General features: G+C 43.4%; 1 protein-coding gene and 1 long non-coding RNA gene across 3 annotated transcripts in view; one reads left to right on the top strand and one right to left on the bottom strand.

Annotated features, from left to right (window-relative positions):
- Positions 1 to 14,579, bottom strand: part of LOC142365537 (sorting nexin-2-like) — a 50,206-nt gene extending 35,627 nt beyond the window's left edge. Inside the window, exons 1-2 of one of the 2 annotated variants that reach the window (XR_012766484.1) lie at positions 14,406 to 14,579; positions 11,822 to 11,939 (exon numbers count right to left, since the gene is read on the bottom strand). Coding sequence is in view for 1 of the 2 variants with exons in the window: in XM_075446366.1 (XP_075302481.1) it covers positions 11,822 to 11,939; positions 14,406 to 14,513 (226 nt within the window). In the remaining variant the exon portion in view is untranslated. The remainder of the gene's footprint in view (positions 1 to 11,821; positions 11,940 to 14,405) is intronic. The other variant, XM_075446366.1, reaches the window with a different exon arrangement.
- A 4,706-nt stretch (positions 14,580 to 19,285) lies between these two features.
- On the top strand, positions 19,286 to 22,561 carry LOC142365538 (uncharacterized). The gene is made up of 3 exons (XR_012766485.1): positions 19,286 to 19,385; positions 19,720 to 19,752; positions 20,667 to 22,561. It is a non-coding gene; the product is annotated as an uncharacterized LOC142365538 (long non-coding RNA).
- The last annotated feature ends 3,313 nt before the right edge of the window (positions 22,562 to 25,874 follow it).

The raw sequence follows: 25,874 nt of genomic DNA on the forward strand, positions 1-25,874 counted from the left end.
CTCTGATACGAGGGGTACTGGGACGGAACGTACACGTTGTATTAATAGGGCCGGGGCACCTGAGTCTTCTGTTGTTACTGAGTTGTTTAGTGTCTCCCTCGCACATGTAACTATCACTGGTCCTGATCCAGCTAAGTTTTGGAAACACCTATGCCAGCAGGCTTGGGACGACGGTGATGTTGAAACAGCTAAGGCAATGAGGGTGGAAATAGCCGCTTATCTGGTTTATCAGACCTACGGTGCAGCAGTAGAATGGGAACCTTTTCAGTGGGGATGTAACCACGGTGATGGAATTAGTTAATCATAAAGCACGAACAATGCTGCTATGTCCCTTGTACAGCCCTGCCCATCTGGACATTAGGTCTGGGAACAGAGGGTTTAGTCCCTAGGTAATCATTAATGTTAAACAATAATGGTGAAGGGGGATTTTTAATAGAAATAGCGTTACCAAATGATTGCAGGTGTATTTGTGGTACCTATCTATTGTGTGAATTAATTGAAGCAAAAAGTCATACATCTCTCCCCAAAGAAGTTAGTTTTAATTAAAACCAGCAGGTGCCTAGAACTGGTCAAGATGACCCGTGCCGCAGGGACAAGAGCCAGAAGAGGACTGAGTTTGCGCAGAAACTGTGATGAAGAGGATAAGCCTTCATCTTAGGACCCCCGACGACCACCACTAGGAGGCACTGCGCAAGCGCGGGTGGGAGGAGTGTATGAAAATGAACTGATTTGACTATGAAAGAAAGGGCTTATGTAATCAGATGAATATGTATATTTTGATCTATATAAACTGCACGGAAAGGGTATGGGGTATGCACGTTCGGCGGAATTATCCCCCGTGCATCCGACGTCGCAATAAAGAATGCCTGCCTTTTAACACTACATTGGTGTTACGAGGTTTTATTCCCGGATTTTCGGTGACAGGGAGTCATCAAGGAATTGCGTTCGACATGCATGCAACGTGGCTTAGGATCCCTGTATGCTCAGTCACTATTATGTTCAATTTTTACTGCTGAGCTCACACCACATGATTGCAAGGGTATCACACGAACCATCTTAAGCAGGGGCTGGAGCTGTGAGCAGGAGCCATGAGCAGGGGCCGGAGTTGTGAGCAGGGGCTGGGTCCAACAGACCCTGAGCAGGAATCGGGTCTGTCCCCCCCCAGCTCGCTGAAGGATGGGACAGTCAGCTACAAAGGAGCAAAAGCTCCATCAAAAGATTTTACAGAGAATTTTGAAAGAACAAAGTCTTGCAGCTTAAAATCCCTGAGGAAATTATTACTTGGAAAACAGTGCATACAGCTTTAAATGCTCTAAAACCCGCAGAAACTCTCTTACAAGTGGCTGCTACTCCTCCTCCATCATCTCCAAAGCCGGAACAGACCGAGCCGCAGTCTTTTGAAATATTTAACCCTACATACAATGAAAATTCCTAACCTAACATGAGAAATGCGGGAGGTAAATCCGCCAGAACCTGACAATCCTTTTAATCCAGAGAAACGGGAAGTGGGGTGTAAAACCCGGCACCCCGAAAGTGTACGACAGGGTCCCTCTACAGCAACCGGCGTACCCGACCCGGGATCAGAGCAGGGTGAATTCCAGCCCAAAGCCGTGCAGTCCCTCCAACGCAGCACGGCCGCAGCGCCGGGCCGGGTCTGGCCGCAGCTCCAGCAGTCACCACACCGGACGGGTCAGCGAACCTGACACTGCTGGGGCCTGGGGCCCCCCCCGGGCCGCGCCGGCCGCGCGCTGCCCCATCCCGCTGGCGGACTCCCCTCGCTCGGCAACCGGCGGCGCGGCGCGGCCCGGCCCCCCCGGCGCGCCCTCCCGGCCAGGCCTGTCACAGAAGCGGCGCGGCGAGAACCATTTTCCTTACATTCAAGCCCTTGGTTGGAAAAAGTCCATACACCTCAGTTACTGCAGTAGACTTCCTTGTGGACAAGCAGCTGGCATTAGGTCTCCTAGTACCATCTACTGGCCCATGGAACACCCCTATATTCGTCATTCCAAAAAAGTCTGGTAAATGGAGATTATTGCAAGATCTGCGGGCTATAAATGCAGTAATGAGCCCAATGGGGCCACCACAGCCTGGTGTCCCTAACCCAACTATGATTCCAAAAGATTGGCCTCTTTTTGTTATTGATTTAAAGGACTGGGTTTTTTACAGGTTTTTTTTACACCCTGATGATTGTGCTCATTTTGCATTTTCTGTGCCTTCAATTAACAACAGTGAACCTATGCAGCGATACCATTGGGTCGTTCTGCCCCAAGGCATGGTGAATAGCCCCACGGTTTGCCAGATAGTCGTGGATGCAGCATTAAAAGAAGTACAGCAATCTTTTAAACAGATTTACTTCTATCACTATATGGATGACATCCTCCTTGCTGCTGAAACACAAAATGTGATGCTCACTGCTTTCGCTAAATTAGAATCATCTTTGGGTTACAGATAGCCCCAGAAAAGGTGCAGACAGAGCAGCCCTGGAAGGATCTGGGATGGAAACTTTTTACTTCACGAGTGTTCCCACAACCATTGCGTATTGTTGACCAGGCCACCACTCTTCATGATTTACAAAAATTATTAGGAACAATTAATTGGGTACGACCCCTTTTGGGCATTACGACTGAAGAGTTGTCCCCTCTGTTTACCTTGTTAAAAGGGACTCAGATTTGTTATCTTCCAGGACATTGACGCCAGAAGTGAAAACTGTCTTAAAAAAAGTTTCGGATAAATTGCAACTGCCTTTGCCTCCAGAATTAATGTCAATTTACCAACAAGTTTGCATATATTTTATGTGGGATTTTTTTCCAGCCTTATGCTCTTTTAGGTCGGGGACACAGCTGGGTGGGCTGAACCAAACTGGCCAAACAAAACAGGGTATTCGATACCATGTGCTGTCATGCTGGGTTCTGGGTGGGGGAGTTGGCCAGGGGGAAGTTAGTCACGGCTTGGGAGCGCGCGGGGCATCGGGTGGTGATAGTTGCTCTGTCCATTTTGCTATTTGTTTTGTATATTTCCTTATCTGTATTGTTGTTACTGTTCCCTTTGTTTGCTGTTCTGTTAAACTGCCCTTATCCCGAGTTTTTTTGCCTTTTTCTTTCCATTCTCTTCCCCACCCCAGTGGGGGAGTGGCGATAGAGCAACCGCATGGTCCTTTGTTGCTGGCCACGGCCAAACTACAACAACACTCAAAATTTTAAACTCAATTATTTCATGATCACTGTGACCAAGACAGCCACCTACCATCACATCCCCCAAGACTCCTTCTCTATTTATAAATAGCAAGTCTAGGAGGGCATCTTTCCTAGTTGGCTCACTGAGTCCCTGTGACAAGAAGTTATCTCCCACAAACTTCAAGAATTTCCAAGACCTGCTCGTCACAGCTTTATGGTATTCCCAGTTGATGCCTGGAAAGTTGAAGTCTCCCATAAGGACAAGGGCTACCAATCCATAGATTTCTCCTAATTGCCCATAGAATAGCTCATCAGTGCTTACACCCTGACTGGGTGATCAGTAGTAGACACCCACTACAACATCTCCTTTGTCTTCTACCCCCCTAATTCTCACCCAGAGGGACTCAACCACATCATCACTAACTGTGAGGGCTGTACAATCAAACCTCTCCCTTACATACAGTGCGACACCTCCACCTCGCCTGTCCTGCCTTTCCCTCCTGAACAGCCTGTAGCCATCTCAGCACTCCAATCGTGGGACTCATTCCACCGAGTCTCACTAATACCAACGATACCATAGTTCTGGGAGCTGACTGACATTTCCAGTTCATCCTGTTTATTTGTCATACTGCATGCACTGGTGTACAAGCATTTCAGATATGCTCCTGAGCCCTCCATGCTCCCAGGAGCAGCATAAATGTTCCCACTAGCATTGCCACCCTCCAGCAATGGCATGCCAATCCTTGGCTTACCTACTGCAGTCCTGCTGGTATCCCCTTCCCCCATTAATTCTAGTTTAAAGCTCTCTCTATCAGCCCTGCCAGCTTATGCCCAAAGATGCATTTTCCCCACTGGGACAGGTGGATTGTGTCAGGCCCCAGCATACCTTGTGTCTCAAAGGCTCTTCTATTGTTTTAAAACCCAAAGTTTTGGTACAGGTACCAGTCCTGGAGCCAGGTATTGATATCCTGGACTCTCCTGTATCTTCCGAAGTCTCCCCCCATTACTGGGAGGATTGAGGAAAACACTGCCTGTGCTCCTGAACTTTTTAGCATTCCCAGGGAAGAATGCTTCCTCTCTCGACCTGCTGGCCACACTCCTCTTGATGCACCCCAGGATCCCATTGGCCTTCTTGGCAACAAGAGCCTTGACACTGTGTAAGCACTGTTCAACAACAACTAAAGCATCCATGTGTTGTCAACACTGTTTTCATCATAAAACCAAAATACAGCACCATATGAGCTACTATGAATAAAATTAACTCTGTCCGTACATGTCACTACTTTGTTTTGGGGTATTTCATAAAACCACAGAATTGCTTAGGTTGGAAGTGGCCTCTTGAGATTATGTAGTCCAACTCCCATGTTCAAGCAAGGTCAACTAGAGCAGGTTATCCAGGACTGTATCCAGTCAGGTTTTAAGTATCTCCAAGGAGGAAGACTCTACAACCTCACTGGGCAACCTGTGCTAGTGCCTGATCACCCTCACTGTAAGAAAGTTTTCTTTTATGTTTACATGAAAATTCTTGTATTTCAGTTTGTGCCCATTGCCTCTTATCCTGTCACTGGATACTACTGAGAAGAGTCTGGCTCAGACTTCTTTACCCCCCTGACCCCAGTCAGGTATTTATACACATAGACAAGACTCCCTACCCCCTCCCCTTCTCTTCTCTTGTACTGGGGAGCCCAGAACTAGACTCAACACTACAGATGTGTCTTGCCAGGGCTGAGTAGAGAGGATCACCTCCCTCAATCTGCTGACAATGGTCTTCCTAATTTCACATGAGAAATTTCCATAGTATTTGCAAACTCAGCTTAAAAGCAATAATTTTTTACATTCTTCATTTTTAATATGATCAAAGATTATCTAAAAGCTTTGTCTGAAAAAGATTTATTTTCTTACCATTGCTTTACTTTTACTGCTACATCTTTTTGAATGATCCTACTGATGGCTCCCTACCCTCAAATGCCACAGGAAGGATACTGCATCTTAGACCAATAAAGAAGTTTAATTCAAAATTTCAGATCAGGTGGGAAGCCATGACATGTAGTCGTAAGGAAGCTTTTAGCCTAAGATCTTGGAAGAACAACATTTAGATATGGAAAAGAGGTAGTCCTTATTGCTGTTAGCCACTAAATGAGAGAAGTTATACAACTATTTCACAGAAAGAAAAAAATACATATAAAGCCACTCAAATTATTTCTTTTTCTGTCACAGCTATTTTCCTGCATGCATGTTTGGGAAACAAACCATTAATCACCATTAAGCACTTTTCTATATCTTCAAATTTTAGACAGGCTTAATACAAGTCATGAAACAGTTCAGACCACACAGATTTCCCACCTTCAGCTGAGAAAACATTCCCGTTACTGTAAAAGTATGACCTCATAAACCCAGCATGAATTCAAAGTAACAAACCAGCACTGTAAGATGAAAAAGTAGCACACTCTCTCCCAGCACTCCTCCTTTTCAGACCTGTATTTACACATGGATTAATATCATAAAACTGATCTAGGTTATTTTTGACATGAACTCCAAAAAAGATCAGCTACCTGCCACTGTTCAGCAGATGGCTGAAACTATGCTGGTGCATTACTTCTGCAAGAGACAAAGGGGCAGGAACAACCTGATGGAAATGAAGAAGGCTTCCTTTCAGCAGGAATGCCAACTTGCAACTTCAAGATTATAACTGACATAACATTAGACTTCATCTGAACTAGTATTTCTGAAGCTGTGTGACCCCAGGTTGTTTGGGCATTATCAAATTTTTAAAGCTGCTGCCTACCAACCCTCCTTTTCCAGTTTCCTAACTAGAGGAGATAAATGATTACAGACAGTTTATACTAGCGAGGGAAACATTAACTGTTTCTGATTGATAGCAGCAGGTCAGTTCTTTTAGGAGAGAAGGGGAATTTATGCCATCCTCCCTCCTCTTACCTCTCACCCACAAGTTTGCATGCATACAACACATTAAATAATTGTAGATGAGTGAAATAGTAGAGCCAGTGGAAAGGGGTAAGGGGAGAGAGAAACGGATGTTATACTTTTTGTTTAGAATCAAAGCATTAGAAGTTAATTTCAGAAGTAGGCTATAATCATTCAAGATTCAGATTCTAAAGGGGAAAAGAAGTCTGTACTAGCTCTATAATAAAAACTGAAGACTACTACACTGTTCTGGCGGGTTGACCCTGGCTGGATGCCAGGTGCCCACCAAACCGCTCTATTACTCCCCCTCCTCAGCTGGACAGGGGGAGAAAAATATAATGAAAGGCTCATGGGTCGAGATAAGGACAGGGGGATCACTCACAAAGTACTGTCACGGGCAAAACAGACTCGATTTGGGGAAATTAGTTTAATTTATTACCAATCAAAATCAGAGTAGGGTAATGAGAAATAAGAACAAATCTTAAAACACCTTCCCCCCACCCCTCCCTTCCTCCCGGGCTTGACTTCACTCCCGATTTTTCTCTACTTCCTCCCCCTGAGCAGCACAGGGGAATGGGGAATGGGGCACTGCAGTCAGTTCATCACACACTGTCCCTGCCGCTCCTTCCCCCTCACTCTCTTCCCCTGCTTAAGTGTGAGGTCCCTCCCATGGGAGACAGTCCTCCATGAACTTCTCCAACATGGGTCCTTCCCATGGGCTGCAGTTCTTCACAAACTGCTCCAACATGGGTCCTTCCAACAGGGTGCAATCCTTCAGGAACAGACTGCTCCAGCATGGATTCACCCATGGGGTCACAAGTCCTGCCAGCAAACCTGCTCCAGTGTGGGCTCCTCTCTCTCCACGGGTCCACAGGTCCTGCCAGGAGCCTGCTCCAGTGCGGGCTCTCCATGGGGTCACAGCCTCCTTCAGGCGCATCCACCCGTGGGGTGGGTGTCCTCCATGGGCTGCGGGTGGATATCTGCTCCACCGTGGACCTCCATGGCTGCAGGGGAACAGCCTGCCTCCCCATGGTCTGCTACATGGGCTGCAGGGGAACCTCTGCTCTGACGCCTGGAGCACCTCCTCCCCCTCCTTCTTCACTGACCTTAGTGTTGAAGAGTGATTTCTCTCACATATTCTCCCTCCTCTGTTCCAGCTGATGTTGTGCAGCAGTTTTATTTCCCCCCCTTCTTAACTATATCATCCCAGAGACGCTACCACCGTCGTCGATTGGCTCAGCCTTGGCCAGCAGCAGATCCATCTTGGAGCCAGCTGGCATTGGTTCTACCGGACACAGGGGAAGCTTCTAGCAGCTTCTCACAGAGGCCATCCCTGTAGCTCACCCCTGTTACCAAAACCTTGTCACACAAACCCAATACAATTGTCTAGGGGTTTTTTTTTCCCCTCAGAAAAGAAGTCTTATAGTAGTAAATAAGTTGAGAATTTATTTCCCAAGAAAGTCTTTTTTCCAAAGAACATTGAGATTTATGCTTCCGACATACTCCACTTTCTCTTTAAGAAATCAGATGGCATGTTACAGATTAAGAAGTTCCATTGACAATTCTTCTGTTTATTCATGGAAAGATTAATTTGGTAGGTTTCAGAGTAGAAACTACGGTATTTACAGAAACATTTGCTCAAGTTATTCAGTTTAGATTTTTCGATGAAAATTCAAGAATTTGGTTGGTCGGTTGGGTTTTTTTTGGTGTTTTTTAAGGCTTTTTTGTAAACTCTGTAATAATATTTACATGAAAAATGAAATCTAGATCTCCTGCTTTCCTGGAAAGTGCTCAAAAGCACAAGCTCTTCTTGCATAAAGAGATGAAACTGCTTTGTCCAACTTCTAGGAGAAAAAACATCGAGACCAACAGTCACATCAGTCACGGCAGTTATCAGCACATATTAAGCACTCCCACCAATCTAATGCCATAAGACTTGTATGCAGTAATATCTACTTTACAATCCATAAACAGTCTTTAATAAGACTGAGATAGTCTATGCCAAGGATCCTTTGCTCGGAGCCTTGGGGCCAGTCACAATGGGGTGCTTCTGTCACTTATTCCCAGTTAGGCTGACTTCATCATCCTGGTCAGAGTATTTGTTACTCACTTCCTGTAAAAATGTCACTCAGGTAAAACCACAGGGTGCCCTGTGGTGTGTAGCCCCTGTATCCTCTCTCTTGAACAGAGGAACGGTTGCTCCTAATAGCTGAGATGGTGGCCCGTACAGGTGGGGAGTAGAACCTATACTCTCTTTGAATTGCTGGAACTCCCGGGACAGTTTCTCCATGGCTGAGACAAGGGAGGAAGAGAGACTTTCTTCATATTGCCAGAGTTGGCCAGCCACCTCATCCACTGCTGATGCCTCTTCACCTTTCCAGTCTACTACTGCCAGTGAGTTGGCATATGAGGATGGTGCGCTCTGTACAAACTTCCTCCACCTGGGTCGTGTGCACTGGACTTCATCTGGGTCTGTGGGTAACTGCTCATTGTCCCGGTCATAGTAAACCAGCTCCCACATAGCTAATTCCCTCAGGTACTGCATACCCCTCTCCATATTGGTCCACTTGCCTGGAACACACACAACATCTTCACTGAAGGGGTACCTTTCCCTCATGCCTGACAGAAGTCTCCTCCAGAGGCTGAGGGCTAGTGCCTTTTTTCCAATTGCCTTGTCAATGCCTCCTTCCTGGCCAGGGATCCCAGCTGCTTGGCTTCCCTGCCCTCTAATTCCAAGCTACTGGCCCCGTTATCCCAGCACCAGAGCAGCCAGGTTACAATGTGCTCGCCTGGGTGGTGGCTGAAATCTTTCCGCATATCTCTCAGCTCGCTCAGGGACGGGGACAGGGCGATGATCTCTGGCTCTGCCTCCTTCTCCTACTCTTGTGATGGACCTGGCTCATTGTCATCCCTCACGGGGCAAACTGATTTCTTTGCATATTTGTTTTTCTGTATAGGGGCAAGTGATACTGGCATGGGTTGGTTTTCTAGTCCAGCCGTGGTGCCTGCTGCTGGGGTTGCATTGGCCGTCTTGCCTGCCGCGGTGGCTGGTGCTGCCATGGCAGTTGTGGCAGCAGCAGCTGCGGTGCTGGCTGGGGGTCTGGGACAGCCTCAGGGGCTGGAGCGGCTGCAGAGCCGGTTGGGGGGGGCAGCTCCAGCCACAGTGTCTCTCGCTTTGTTTTTCCCCCCTTCCCCTTTAGGGCACTGAATAGAGTTGAACAGGGCTCGGTAGACGTGGGCCAGACCCCAGCACTTTGCAGTGATTTGTGTCTCCCTGGAATTCCCAGGGTGGCAGCACACTCTTTCCAAATATTTTACTAGTTTGTCAGGATTCTGCACTTGTTCAGGGGTGAGGTTCAAAAACACCAGGGGTGCCCACTCCCCTAGATACTTGCTCATGCTATCCCACACACCCAGCCACTCATAGCTATCCAGCCTCAGGGCAGATCTACTTGTTTAACCCTAAACAAGACCTGAAAACCATTCAGGAGACAGAACAATAGGAGCATGCTGGCCTGAGCATCCATTCTCAAAAGCTGTTAGGACTAGCCTGAAGGAGAGAGGAGGGGTAAAAGAGTGGGGGAAAGCATCCCCTCCAGTTTTTCCCATAGAGTGGGTTTGATTATTAATAAATTCTGAGAGATAGCATGCGAAGTATGGAAATGACCACAGTGCCGCATGCAAATACAAGCCTAATTTCATGTCCAGTGATGTCATCATAAGTCGATATTATACAGTACAGCAAAATCATAATCCTGATCTTTTTCCCAGCGATGATGAACAGCACGGCAGTGAACACATACAGCAGGTAAGGGTTTACATACCACAGCCATTTGACCAAAGACAGGCAACATTTTGACCAGCGACTATTTAACTAATACAATAAATGCATATAACAAATTATAACAAATTCTAATAAAGTTGTTTTAACATACTCTGCTCAGCCCTGCCGTTATCCCTGCCCCACGTTTGGGTGCCAAATTAAATGTTATAGTTTGGCTGTAGCTGGCAAAGGGCCACACGGCCGCTCTGCCGCCCCTCCCCCCACTGGGGTGGGGAGAATGGAAAAAAAAGGCAAAACTCGTGGGTCAGGATAAGTGCAGTTTAACAGAAACAGAAAACAAAGCAAACAGTAACAACAATAATACTGATAAGAAGAATATACAAAACAAACAGTGAAATGCACAGAGCAACTCTCACTGCCCAATGCCCCGCATGCCCCCGAGTCATGATTAACTTCCCCCCCCCCAGCCAGCTCCCCCACTCAGAACTGAGCATGACAGCACATGGTATAGAATACCCTGTTTGTTTGGCCAGTGTGGGTCAGTCGGCCCAGCTGTGTTCCCTCCCGGCTTCTTGTGAAAATTAACCCTGTCCTAGCCAAACCCAGGACACCGACAAAGATGTAAAATAGTGCCAGTCTCAATACCAACCCCTGAGGAACATCACTCGTCACTGGTCTCCACTTGGACATCGAGCCTTTGACTGCAATTCTTGGAGTGCGACCATCCAGCCAATTCCTTATCCACCGAGTGGTCCACCCATCAAATCCACGTCTCTCCAATTTAGAGACAAGGGTGTCATGTGGGACAGCAGCAAATGCTTTGCTCAAGTCCAGGTAGGTGACATCAGTTGCTCTTCCCTTATCCACCAATGCAGTAACCCCATCATAGAAGGCCATATTTGTCAGGCACAATTTGCCCTTAGTGAAGCCATGCTGACTGTCACCAATCACCTCCTTATTTTCCATGTGCCTTAGCATAGTTTCCAGGAGGTCTGCTCCATGATCTTGCCAGGCGCAGAGGTGAGGCTGACTGGCCTGTAGTTCCCCAGGTCTTCCTTTTTTCCCTTTTTAAAAATGGGGGTGATGTTGCCCCTTTTCCAGTCAGTGGGAACTTCACTGGACTGCCATGACTTCTCAAATGTGATGGATAGTGGCTTAGCACCTTCATCCACCAGTTCCCTCAGGACCCTCAGAGGCACCTCATCAGTTCCCATGGACTTGTGCACCTTCAGGTTCTTTCGATGGTCTCGAACCTGAGCTTCTCCTACAGTGGGTGGTTCTTCATTCTCCCAGTCTCTGTCTTTGCCTTCTGTGACTTGGGCGCTGTGGCTGGAGCACTTGTCACTGAAGACTGAGGCAAAAAAGTGGTTGAGTACCTCAGCCTTCTCCATATACCGGGTAACCAGGTCTCCCATTTCCTTCCAGAGAGGGCCCACATTTTCCCTAGCCTTTCTTTTATCACCGATGTACCTGTAGAAGCTTTTCTTGTTGCCCTTGGTGTACCTGGCCAGATTTAATTCTATCAGGGCTTTAGCTTTCCTAACCTGATCCCTGGCTGCTTGGATAATTTCTTTGTATTCTTCCCATGCTACCTGTCCTTGCTTCCACCAAATAGGTGATCATTGAATACAATAAAGAATGAGCAACAAAGACTAGTGATACTCCTAATATCCAAAGGAAAACATTAGTTAATTAATTTTCCAGAAAGTATATCTTCAACAGGTTGAATAATGGTCAAGATTTACAATAATATTAAATTGCTTAAGCTTAAAATCAGAGTTTCCATTGCAAGGGTACTGCTTCATATTTCCTTACAGACATGGAAATTACCTTTTACAGCATAAAAAGGTTTTTCTCCTCCTCCTCACAAAAGCACACCCCTTTAAGTCCAAGAGGAAAAGACTCTATGCACCCACTTTAGAAGAAAAAAAGCAGTTACCAGCAAAGAGGTCTTCTCTGTCATCATCTGGCATGACTTCCGCTGGCTTTGGACCATTAGAGTTTGTGCTAAGGTCTTCTGCAGGAAGACTTGCTGGCTCTGGAGATGAAGGACTTGACTGTTAAAAAAAAAAGGTGAAATAGCAGAGAACCAGTTGTCACATACCAGTATATAAGTATTCCAATAAACATTTTTTCTGTTGCAAAGAAACAAAGCAAGATGTACAGAAAGGAAGTCCAGTCAGCTATTTCCATTTCCTACTCCTAGTGGGATAACAATGAACAAAGGATACAAACTAGTCAGCAGGTCTTTTCATTTCTGTCAAAAAAAAAATGAAATACCCATTTCTTCAAGGTTAATTTACATGAAAAACTGCTACAGAAATATCTAGAATAAGTTTGTTAGCATTCTGAATGTAGTTTGATTATGAAGGTCCTTTTAGAAAGGCTTATATTTAGATTTTGTTTAGTAATTTTTTCTATGTAGAAAAGTCTCCAAACGTTCCATACCAGTTTTTCAGAGATTAAGTGAACAAGTTAACTCCATTCAAACGATACACAGCTGCTTGCAGCCATAAGAAATTTCAAAGTTTCATTTATTTTTACTGTTCATAATATACATGGAATTTATATTTTGTTGGAATAAAGTTAGGTGAGTTAACAAAATCTCCTCTTATAAAACAAATGCTAACACTGAAGCTATTTGGAAGAATTATTAGCAATCTTAAAGCTTTTCCTCTGCTAAGCTTAGCCAAATTATAGGTAAAAACAGAACAGCATGTCTTCTGTGAGGTGCAAAAAGAATGAAAGCAAGAAAAAAAAAAAAGGAGGAGGGCAAGAACAGAAATTAATCACAGAAAAAGCAAGGGGACAGCTCCAAGATTAAAACAGTTAGGAACCCTCTCAAAGCACCATAACCTTCACATAAATTGGCTTTGGACCTCACTGTCACCTGTCACGCTCTCCTCTCTAGTTAATCAGCAAACAAACGTATGATCAGGACTAAGCCAGCTCTGGTTTTATTTTAATAGAGCTGCCATTGCCATTTAGAAATAGCTACTTCATAAATATTATAGGACTACATCACCACTACAACAACACTCAAATACATAAGTTTAATTAGACCCACACCATGACACAATCATTCTTTGGACTAAGGTGCCCTGTACACTTAAGTTAAACAATCTAGCTTTAAGCTAGGGAGAAGTTCAAACTCAGTTTTCGTGATCTCTTCCTTCCAAATTTGCTAGGAATTCACAAGAGCAAGGTTCTTTCCTAAGCACTCTAGTTGATTAAAAGTCAAAAAAAGCTTTGTCTTCAAAGTTTGTCTTTAAGTAATGAGGCTTCCCTTTGCTACCTAACTACTTTCTTCCAAATAAACTGACTACAAAAACAAAGCAGCATAACAGAACTGTCAACCAAACTACTCAATACAGTTAAAGTGCATTTCTTCGACAGTTTTTCCAGCTATAGAAGTTTTAAGTAAATATTTTTAATCATTAAGACGAGGACTTTTATTGTTAGACTGTGGTTTAGGCATTAATTCTATCACATCTCTTGGGGGTTTAATTCAAGAGCACATCAACAAAGAAATTATTTAGGTTTTATTACAGCTTTTCTGAAAGTACAAAACAAGACTCCAATAATACAAACTGTACCACACACAGACGTACAGAAGTCTATTAAAATAGTTCTTGACAACTGCAGGTTCACAAATCACATCATTTGTTATTCCTTCATAGTATTTTTGCACAGATTTTTTTTTTTTTTTTGAAGCACAGATTATCTATAAAAAGAAAATATAAACAAAACTTTTAAAGCTACTTCAGAGAAGACAAGTGTTTTTAAAAAATACATTTAAGAGCCTCTTTACTTACTGAGCTTTTTAAGGACAGGCAACAGTCAGAGCAAAACAAAGAAATATACACTGATCCTATTACTGTCAAGGTCAGGGACAGGAAACTTAAGGAAAAGAGGAACACAAACAATTTTCTTTTTAAACGGATAACTGTGTACAGGGAGAACAAAGTTTTTCCATAAGAGACTAGCACAGGTGAAACATGGCCCCAACTTAGAAAAAAGTTCCCACTTCAATGAGAACATGAGCATTTTTCAGAACTAGGAAATATTTACACATTCAGTTGTAGTGTTGTTTTTTTATTAGACTCCTGACATGGAAAGCAAGAGTAGTTTATTGATGTATTCACCACACATTTTTAGATCTGTCAGACTCTTGATTTCTCTGAACAATTGTAGATGTGATACTTGGAGAAAGACTTTTCCGTGGGTTTTTTTGACAGGAGAAAGACTTCAGTGGAACGAACGAGTCCATGCAGGGCTGAGGGCCCCAGAGTGCCCCTGGCAAGTCAATTCTCGCTACCAAAAGGCAAGGACCAAGGAGCCGCCACTATCAGAGAAGAGAGCGGGGAGGGGAGTGGGAAGGGACCCCGGGTAGTCAGGGAGGGCCCGATGGGCGCCGGCACCGTCACACTCCACCGCAGGAGTCTGGGTAACGGCTAAACCCCACAGTAATAGACTGCACCAGGGAAGGAGAGAGGGCGACTGCAGGACGAGCGGGCTCTCACCTCCAAGGTAGACACGGGGCTAACAAAGACGTTCTTGCCATCCTCCAGCACCTCGAAGTCAACGGGCCGTACATCTGCCAATAGCGAAAGCTCTCTTTCAGACGCCATCTTCCCCTCCAGCCTGAGTTACCAGCCCCAGCCTCCTGCTCTCACGTGACATCCCGACCTCCACCTCCTCACGCCACGTGATTGGAAGAGCTAGGAAGGGAGGCGGGAGAAAAAGGGGTAGTACGTCTGCTTGCATTGCTGCAGCTCGCTTTTTTCCTGCTGTTGTGGGCGAGTATCGCCGTGGTTGGGGGGGGAGGGGAGGGTGCCAGCTTCTCAGCTTCTCGCATTTTTGGGGTTGTGTGTGTCCGCCTTCCCTCCCCCTCCGCGGTCTCTCCTCGAAGGGCAAGACGGAAACGGAGAACTAGAGGGAGAGGGTTGCAAATGCCAGTCCTCGTGTCCACTGAAGGTTGCCTGCCCTTGGGCCCGCTGGCTCCGTCATGGGGGGGCTTGCGCGTCCGCAGAGCAACCTGTCGACCTTGCTCGGGTTGGTCTCTGTGGAAGCACTGAGGTGGCTGTATATGTGCCTAGGCCTGGCTGGGATTGACTTGCCTGGTATGAGCAAACCTGTAGATGTAAATTCTTCCATCAGTTGGGTTACATCATTAACAGTGCATCACTGCATGCAACTTGCCCAGCTTTTGGTTTCCATCCCCTTCCTATGAAAGGAGTCAGCTGTAGGTGCACCATGTTAGGGCATCTAGATAAGTTGAGAAGCTGAATGTTTGCTGGTAGCTGTGATTTGCAATTGTTACTGTGATAAAATAGTTTAATAAGGCCGGTCATTTTTGTTTAAATCCAACAAAGTCTTCCTTCTCATAAAATGCAAAGTCTGTGTCCCAAAATATTTGTATATCCATATATATATGGCTGTTACTGTCACAAAAAATTTGAAACTGGCCCGTGCCAACCGAGGAGAGAGGCTAGAACACAAAGTATATAATTCCAAGAGTAATTCTTTTATTCATGCACATGAGGTGTCCCATTCAAATTAGGCCACTACAAATGCGGTTTTATATGTGGTTCTTATACCTTTTAAGCATTCAGGTACAACATGATTTGGCCAATCACTACTTAACACACACACTGCTGTTTTGCAAAGCAACTATAATACTATGGCATCATCATCCATTTGCTTCTTTCTTGATCTGGACATCCCTGCAGTCAGTCTCGCTACAGTTACTTATCTATGATGCCAGATAATGGGAGGGTTTCACAGAGGTGTTAGAGGAGCTAGGATGCTGGCATTGTCTCTTGGTAGTCCAGGGGTAGATTTAGAATCATAGAATGGTTTAGGTTGGAAGGGACCTTATAGATCATCTAGTTCCAACCCCACCTGCCCAACATGAGCCAGCAATGTGCGCTCACAGCCGAGAAGGCCAACCGTATCCTGGGCTGCATCAAAAGCAGCGTGGCCAGCAGGACAAGGGAGGTGATTCTGCCCCTCTACTCCACTCTGGTGAGACCACACCTGGAGTCCTGTGTCCAGCTCTGGAGCCCTCAGCACAAGAGGGACCTGTTGGAGCGGGTCCAGAGGAGGGCCACAAAAAAGATCAGATGGATGGAACAGCTCTCCTATGAGGAAAGGCTGAGAGAGTTGGGGTTGTTCAGCCTGGAGAAGAGAAGGCTCCGGGGAGACATTATTGTGGCCTTTAAGTACTTAAAGGAGACTTACAAGAAAGCTGGAGAGGGACTTTTTACAAGGGCATGGAGTGATAGGACAAGGGGTAATGGCTTCAAGATGAAAGAGGGTAAATTTAAATTAGATATAAGGAAGAAATTCTTTACTGTGAGAGTTGTGAGACACTGGAACAGGTTGCCCAGAGAAGTTGTAGATGCCTCCTCCCTGGAAATGTTCAAGGCCAGGTTGGATGGGGCTTTGAGCAACCTGGTCTAGTGGAAGGTGTCCCTGCCTATGGCAGGGGGGTTGGAACTAGATGATCTTTAAGGTCCCTTCCAACCCAAATCTTTCTATGATTCTCTGATCAGGCCTTTATGAAGGAAAGCTCTTCAGGGAAGAGCTTGTGCTTTTCATTTACTTTAAAGTGCTATACTCTAAAATCTGCATAGATATATATGTGTTATCAAGATGTATAACAGTATGAACAGTAAATGGGGGCTTAATCTTTCAGATGAGACATTATTTGAATTTATAACTTTTTTGTTTGCCTTATGCAAAATTAAAGGTGTATGATTATTTTTGGTCTGCTTCTATAAAACTGTCGGAGATTTATTGTTTTCTTTAAAAGTCAGTCACAATGAAGGTGTGCCTAAGCATCTCATTTACTCACTATATATTTTTATGTAACTGTACTGCTAATTAATTTACTCAAAATTGTAAATCATCTCATCAGTGAAAAAAGAAAGGAGAATGGAATCCAGCCATTATATCATTGCTATGGAAAAATGTGGCAGGTCTAGCCAGCAGTTCTTTGGTCAGAGCTTTGTCATTAGGGTTCCCAGCGTAGAGGTAAGAAGTACATTGTAAGCTGAGCTGTCAAGCCAAGCAGTTTACCTTGTTAACATTTACTAAGGCATGCATTAATAAAATTGTGCAAAGTGGAGACTTATTTTTTTCCACTGATATGCCAGACAGGAACCTTTTGGGAGGTGAATGTGAAAGCACTGAGCTGTAGCTGCTTTATTTTATGTTTTGTATAAACAGAATTTTATTCACAAGTGAGTATGCCAATAACTTAGTTTCAGAATCAGACATTTCTGCTTGAGAGGCATCTAGCTTGTCACTGGTGCCGGCAGGTAAAAATATCTCCTAAAGTCTAAGAAAGTAGTAGCATGAGGTGAATATATTTATATGTGATGCATTAAGAATTCTAGTTTTCCTATTGAAATGAAGCACTCCAGAATAGATGCAAAAAACCTAGACAAGACTTGAACAGTGCTGCAAGTGAGAAGTGTTTTGGTAGTTTGAATAAAGGCGTGAGATAGTTTAAATAGGAAAAAAAAACTTGGTTTTTCTTAGTGTCCTTTTTTTTATTTCAGATAGTCATTTTAGAAAATGAAGAGCTCCCTAAAATATTTCTTGATTTCCTGAATGTTCACCATGTACCTACCCTGCCAAAAGCAGAAAGTTGTGGGTAAGCTCTCATTCACTGAAAAATATATGGAGACCAAAAGGCCCATATTAATTTATTGCTGATGCACTTCCATTGACTTAAAATGGTCTTGCTGCCAACTTTAACACTATAAAATAAATGGGCATTAGGTTCACATTAAAGATATTTATATATTCCCAAAAGGTGGTAAAATAAATTCAGCCTGTTCAAATACAGAAGTGAGGTTTAACGTAATATTTTTGAAAAACAAAGGAAATTTTAGATGAGAAAACTATTATTTTCTCATAGATCTTGGAGTACATACTGAAATTGATTTTAAAAGATATTCATAAACATTTGCTACAGTTGCATAGAAAGTATTTGTATGTGTTCTATGGTTATTAATATTCAGACAAGATAGAAATTTATTCATAAAGATGCCATCTTTATGATCTCCTCTGTTATATTCTTCATTTGTAAGGTTTATAGGAAGAATGATTTCTTTTGCTAGGCAAGCTGACATGGTTGGAAAGTCCAACAGTGTTATCAGGAATTGTTTCCAAGAAAGCTATGTGGCCCATTCCACTTTAGGGGAGATTCTGTGCATCAACAGTGGAGGGTCCACACTCAGGAGGAGAGTTGAAAAAGCTATAAATTATTTTGAAACTCTGCTTAGCTTAGAGGTTTCTAGGGCCCAGAGTAGTCTCTTGAGTAATTCAGACATCTATACCGCTGATAGGCCTGTTGTCTCCATTAAAGCAGAAGTGTTGTCAGGACAGTTGCACTGCTGAGTAGTGGAGCCACACCTGCAGTGGGATATGGAGATCTGAGAACAAGATGTAAAGAAGGGGATGGCCCCTAGTTTTCTCCACGTGAGAGCACACCTGCACCTGTTTTTCAGTAGGATGCAAAAATGCAAAGGAAATTCTGTCAGCACAGCTTTAAATCATTTTCTACCTCCTTAAATGGGCATCCCCATGAAAGGTAATTTAGGTCTACATCACAGGTCATAATTTTTCCACAGAATCTTGGTGGTTTTGTTCCAAAAGTGGGTCGTAAAATCAAGTTTGGAAATTATTGTTCACTTTCAGTACAGCTAATACTAAAGATCTGTAGGGATTATTCTATTATAACATATTTATACAATGGTTTTGAGAGTCATCATATCATAGCAAATGTAGTCCCTATGCAGTCTGTGTAATTTTATCAGTCATGTCACTCTCAATAGTTACATGAAACTATAAATGTTCTGTCCTTATTGTCCAGAAAAAACAAATGTAAATGTATTCAGCTTTTAGTGATTTAGGACAAGCTAACAGACTTTTAGTTTTCACTTGTAGTTAATGACATCAAACAATTCTCTCAATAGAATTGTACCCCTTCACTTTAGATAGATAGACAGACAGACAGATGCATGTGAATCTATTACAGTAAAATGGTGCACTGAACCTGACTGGAAGACTTCTGTACATCGAGGAGTTAGTGATCCACGTAACAGTGAACCCGAGTAGGCCCAAGCCTGTCCTGTGCTGCGCATACATCGTGGCTTTCAGGCCTCTGTTGTGCTGCACAAAATCCTTGGCCGCAGGATAAACTCATCCAGCTCATTGTAACAGAGGAGGCTGCAGGCAGCTTCCACTCGGTACCGGCAATTACACCACCTCCATGTCCTTGCCTTTATCTAGGAGTGCAGCAGAGTTCTCATGCAAACATCCTTTAGGAATAGAGTTGTTTTCTAGTAAATAAATTATATAATAGTTCGAATGACTAAAAAGGAGGAGCTTCCCTCCATGGACAGAATCTGCATGTCGTGCTGTGGGAAAATCCGTCTAGGATCTGTCCAATGCTGCATGAACATGGGGTTCCCAGCATCTGAAGGGATGTAAGATTTACTTGCTGTCTATATTCCTTTTCTTATTCTGTCTTATTAAAGCAGCTACGTTATTAAGATATTTGTTGTTGGGCCTTTCTTACTGAGATGTTGAAAGAACCCTGCACCATCTCTACACACCCCCCCCCGGTACAGAACAAATGGATGCTGTCATTTACAAGCAGTGGTTGTTGTAAAATAGTCTCCCACATTCATTTCATCACATTGCACTATGCAGATACTGACCAGAAAAAGGATGCTCCCTTTGTTAGTTGTTAAAGGATTTTTTTTTTTATTATGGGGTTAATTTTATTGTAACCAAAATTTCTTCTCACTTTAATTGCAGCTCTTTTGATGAAAAAGAATCTGAAGAATCAAGGTGAGCCTGATTCCTACTCTTTCTAGGATGTTAAGTTAATTAACTACTTGAAATTATTGGCATTTCCTGTATTTCTTCCTTGCAGTTTTCAAAATAGCAATAGTTTTACATTAAAATTACATATATTTGTTAAATGTTGTGGCTGCTTTCATCAGCTGTACTAGATCCATTTGCAGATGAATTGAGCATGCCTTATGCTTGTATTGAGAAATTCCTCACAAAACCCTAATAGGATATTGCTAGATTTGAAATATCTCTAGGAACATTTTTACCCACTGGAGTGTATTTTTTTGAGCAAGAAGATTTAACAGAATGAATTAGAGCTTTGAGGGTTTTCATATGCATTTGACGAAGCTCTGTATGTGCGTCCTTGCCCTACTTTGCAAGTGTATACATAAAGTGGACCAGAAAGCACTGGTCACGATTAGAGGAGGATTTCTGTTGTATAAATACAGTGGAAGACAGTCTTATGACTGGATTCCAAGGACTTTCTCTTGCTAGGTAAGGTGTAGAGCAACCTTGGGGGCTAGAAGAACATGATGAAATTTCAAGTCTGTTCAGTGGCCTGTAGAGCTTGTAGACCATGGAGACTGATCTTAGATAGTCTTGTAGTCTGCATCATATTGAGTACAAGGGAGAAAACCAGGATAAGACTCAAAGCTGGCTGCAAGTCACTCCTCCTGGATGTGACCCATTCACCTCTGATTTCACACTGATGGTTTCACTTTGCATCTGAAGAATGGTGAGCTTTGCTCCCAAGAAATTGAATCCGTCCCTCTGGACAGCACCGGTGTACAAAAATGCACTGACATTACTCCTGAGCAGTTTGATCACCTCACTTTATCAACGTTAGTTTGTAGAATATTCTGTTTACTGTCCCTTTATACTGACATCCCTGTTCTTGACCTTTCCAGTAAAATGTCTCACCAGTCTGTGCTGCTGTTCCAAAGGGATCCACATGTCTCGCCTAAATACAACAGTAATCAAACCTGTCATCTCTTAACTCTTTACTGATGTGACCATGTAACCAAGGTGATGGAATTAGTTAATCATAAAGCACGAACAATGCTGCTATGTCCCTTGTACAGCCCTGCCCATCTGGACATTAGGTCTGGGAACAGAGGGTTTAGTCCCTAGGTAATCATTAATGTTAAACAATAATGGTGAAGGGGGATTTTTAATAGAAATAGCGTTACCAAATGGTTGCAGGTGTATTTGTGGTACCTATCTATTGTGTGAATTAATTGAAGCAAAAAGTCATACATCTCCCCCCAAAGAAGTTAGTTTTAATTAAAACCAGCAGGTGCCTAGAACTGGTCAAGATGACCCGTGCCGCAGGGACAAGAGCCAGAAGAGGACTGAGTTTGCGCAGAAACTGTGATGAAGAGGATAAGCCTTCATCTTAGGACCCCCGACGACCACCACTAGGAGGCACTGCGCAAGCGTGGGTGGGAGGAGTGTATGAAAATGGACTGATTTGACTATGAAAGAAAGGGCTTATGTAATCAGATGAATATGTATATTTTGATCTATATAAACTGCATGGAAAGGGTATGGGGTATGCACGTTCGGCGGAATTATCCCCCGTGCATCCGACGTCGCAGTAAAGAATGCCTGCCTTTTAACACTACATTGGTGTTACGAGGTTTATTCCCGGATTTTCGGTGACAACCCTGCACTGCATAAACCACATTGTTATTAATACGGGCCTAGTCAAATGACACTGGTCCAAAATCTAATAACCTGCCAATAAAATAGTTCTTGTACAAGAGACCATTAAAACCCTAAATGGGGTGGGTCATTTATAAAAGGATGGAATTTTTCCCCCTAGTTGTTCTCTCAGGAAAATCTACTGAGAATTCAAATCAAAAGACTAAGAACATTGCTTTTCTTTTTTGATGTTGTTGTTGATCTACTGCAAGCATGTTTGTATTTCCATTTGGATTACTATTTCTTATCATTTATAACTTCTGGAGTGCTTCAGAAAAAAAAATAATTTAGTGTATGCTTTAAGTATAATTGATGTTGATGTGGGAAATTGACGTTTAGTTTGATTTTGCTATAGCTTTAGTTTGATTTTGTTATATAGTTTTGCAGCCATGTCGAGGCAAGGATTAAACCTCTGAAATTTAGTTTGGTCCTATTCTTTGTAATCTTGCTAACAAGGACTGCTGTGAGCTCAAACGTAGATAACAAGGACTGGTGCAAGACAGGTAAAAGAGACAGGGACTGATAAGGACTGATAACCAGAACTTTGTTGTCTGTAAGAAGCCCCCCTCTAGCTGAAACTGGTTTGGCGGCTTGGAACTCAGCCAACACAGACAACTCAGCAGTTTTGGGCCAAAGGTGAAAAGTACACAGCAAGGAAGACTACGAGCCTTCGCGAGGAAGACTACGAGCCTTCATCCAGAAGCCCCCCACAGATGACCACCAGATGACATTGCGCAAGCACTAAAGAGGGATGGAGTATGACAATGAATTCCTGGAAATAATTATAATAACCATGCCTATTCCCAGAACTAATTGTAATAATCCAGCCCACTTAGATAAACTGTAATAAATAGGTGCATGCTTTGTGACTCGGTGTGCAAGTTAGGAGGAGCGATCCCCCTTGCACCCGGCACCGTAATAAACATACCTGCTTTATAACTCTCCGTGAGTTGTGGGGTTTGTTTCCGCATGTCAATGTGTTCACTGGACATTTATGTTAGTCTTCATCTTTTAATATGTGATTGAAAAGACTATTAGAAATAGCTTATTATAAACTTTTTTCTTTTTTTAAAAAAAAAAGTTCTTTCTTTGTATTATTAATGCAGAAAACTTATCCTCTGTCTTCTTTCTAGAATTAAATCTGTGGAGGAAAAGATACCATTTTTAGTAGAACTTTCTACTTGGATTTGTCATTCTATGTGTTAGAACTGTTAGTTCTACTACATTTTTAATAAAAAATTCATTTGGGTTTTCTTTTGGGTTTTTTGGGGGTTTTTTTCATATTTATATGAATACACTTCCATAGGAGAATGTGGTGAGTTGACCCTGGCCAGCAGCCAAGCACCCAGACCCACAATTTCCACCCCTTATTCCGTACCATTTGCGTTGTACTCAGGTCCCACGCTATCCAATATAGCCTCATCAACCACCACCACCCTCCATGTCCTTTGATACATACACAGATATCATTCCCTTATTCTAAGGGCCACCCCCTCATAAAAGTCAGTTTAGTTCATTTAGTCCATGGCTTGGGCTCCATCTGTTATGATGGTCACTCAGGACAGGAGAGGTGATGTGCTGTGTTGGGTGCCAAAACCAGCTTGGGTCGGGTCACCGTTGTACTTATCTGCTTTTTTGTGAAGCTCATCCTGTTGGTTCGAGTGTAGTACTTCCTGTGACATACAACTCGAATCATGGGTTATTTTCCGCCAAAGTTAAATCTCTTTGAGGCACACACTGAATTTCTTCGTCCTCCTGCATTACCCACCAAGGACACCCAGGTCCTTGAGTGAAAGCAATCCAACAAATGGATTTGCCTTTCCTTGAGGAAGAAGCAACCCACACTGCCTTTCCCAGGAAGTTTCCTGCATGCACTATGGGAACCTTATCTCCTTCAACATGCTTTGTTTGGGCAGGGCTAGGTCAGTTAGCAGATCTGGTGTTAACCAAGTGGCTTCTGGTAAATTCTCATCTTACTGCTTCCATTCCCCAGCACTCAATGCTCTAAACATAGTCTTTAACAGTCTATTGTCTCAATCTTTCCGGAGGCTGAAGGGTGATCGGGAATGTGATACACACAATCAGTTATATTCCTCGTCTCAGGAGTCTATGAGGTTATTTCAGAAATGAGTCCTGTTGTCTGTCTCAATTCTTTCTGGGGCGCTGTGCTGCCACAGAACTTGCTTTTCAAGGCCCAGGATGGTGTTTTGGGCAGCGCCATGATTTACAGGGTATGTTTCTAACCACTGAGTACTTGCTTCCACCATAGTAAGTATGTAGAGCTTTCCTTCATGGGTTTGCAGCAGTGGTCCGATATAACTCATCTCCATATTCATATTCCAGCCACTGTCTTCCATTCCAGAGAGACTTTACTCTCTTGGCTCACTTAATTGCTGTGTATGTTTCCCATTCATGAATAACCTGTGTGATTGTGTCAATGGCCAAGTTCACCCCTTGATCATGAGCCCATCTGTACATTGCACCTCTCCCTAGATGTCCTCCTGATGTGTCATGGGCCAACTGAGCTATGAATAGCTCACTCTTATGTTCCCAGTCCATGTCCATTGAGGCCACTTCAATTTTGGCGGACTGGTCTACCTGCTCATTTTTTTGGAGTTTTTTGGTGGCACAGTTTTTTGGCATGTGAACATCTACATGATGTACCTTTATGTACTGGTTTTGGCTGAGACAGAGTTAAATTTCTTCATAGTAGCTTGTATGGTGCTATGTTTGGGATTTGTGACCAAAACAGGGTTGATAACACACCCATGTTTTAGCTATTGCTGGACAATGTTTACACAGTGTCAAGGCCTTTTCTGCTTCTCATGCTGCCCTGCCAGCGAGTAGACTGGGGGTGCACAAGAAGTTGGGAGGGGACACAGCTGGCACAGCTGACCCCAACTGACAAAAGGGTTATTCCATACCATATGATATCATGCTCAGCAATGAAAGCTGTGGGGAAGAAGGAGAAAGGGGGATATGTTCGGAGTTATGGTGTTTCTCTTCCCAAGTAACCATTACGCGTGATGGAGCCCTGCTTTCCTGGAGATGGCTAAACATCTGCCTGATGATGGGAAGCAATGAATTAATTCCTTATTTTGCTTTGTTTGCAAATTTACAAATGATCCTAAATAGTGGGCAGCTATACTTGTCTTTTCCTGCTCTCCTATGCTATTTTCTTGAAAATGTGTCCTAATAATATGAAGATTCAAGAACTAGAACATGACTTTACTAGCAATCTTCAGTCCTTTATAGCTTAATTTCTGGAAAAATGAAAGCCCCTTCCTGGTCGTTCAAACTATAGAATTATTTGATTAAATAAAAATGTGTATGTATTGTACAAACCCTAAATTTATGTGGACTATTTAAAAAAATAAAATCACATATCAAAGTGCTTCAACTTTCCTTTTTCAATATTAGATGTATATCTTCAGCTATACCAACATTTTAATGATGTAGTGATTAGCTTAGTGACTTCACTGAAGCATTCCATTGCTATCATCCTGTCACCGAAAATCCGGGAATAAAACCTCGTAACACCAATGTAGTGTTAAAAGACAGGCATTCTTTATTGCAGCGCTGGATGCACGGGGGATAATTCCACCGAACGTGCATACCTCATACCTTTTCCATGCAGTTTATATAGATCAAAAATATACATATTTGTTTTATTCAAGCATATTCAGTATTCTCTTTGGCGATTGGTGTAAACTTTTCTCGCTTCTTATGTAAATGGTTGCGCAGACTCAGTCACCCTCTTCCATTGTTCCTTTTTGAGTAGGTGGTATTACTTGAGTAGGGGGCCAGTGAGTCGGTGGTCGCGATCTCCCCCTGCCGGAATTACCTTTTACCCACTCGGCTCGCATTCTTGGCAGTCCTGGTCAGTTCTCTCAGTTCACTTCACGAAACCATGCTTCATCATTCTCTTTTGACAGAAACACCTTGTCTATTGTTTTATTTGCATTAATAATTACCTAAGGACTAAAATACAGATTAAAAAAATACACTGATCGATATCAATACACCCTTTTCTTCTAGTTCTGACATACTTATTTCATATACTCTATGTTCCCAGACCTAATGTCCAGATGGGTAGGGCTGTACAAGAAACATAGCAGCATTGTTCATGGTTATGGTTAACTGATTCTATGCCCTTGGTTACGTTGTTGTGGGTGTCTACTACAGGCCACCTGGTCAAGGGGAGCCTACTGACGAAGCCTTCTTCCTCCAGCTCCAGGAGGCTTCAACCACCCCGACATCTGATGGAAAAGTAGCATGGTAAGCTGTAGCCAATGCAGGAGATTCCTAAAATGCATTGAGGACAACTTCTTGAGCCAGGTAATTGACACCCTACCCAAGGGGATGCAATACTGGACCTGATGCTCACTAATGCAAGTGAGCTCATCGGTGAC

Source organism: Opisthocomus hoazin, chromosome W, assembly GCF_030867145.1.
Source record: "Opisthocomus hoazin isolate bOpiHoa1 chromosome W, bOpiHoa1.hap1, whole genome shotgun sequence".
Taxonomy (NCBI): Eukaryota; Metazoa; Chordata; class Aves; order Opisthocomiformes; family Opisthocomidae; genus Opisthocomus; species Opisthocomus hoazin.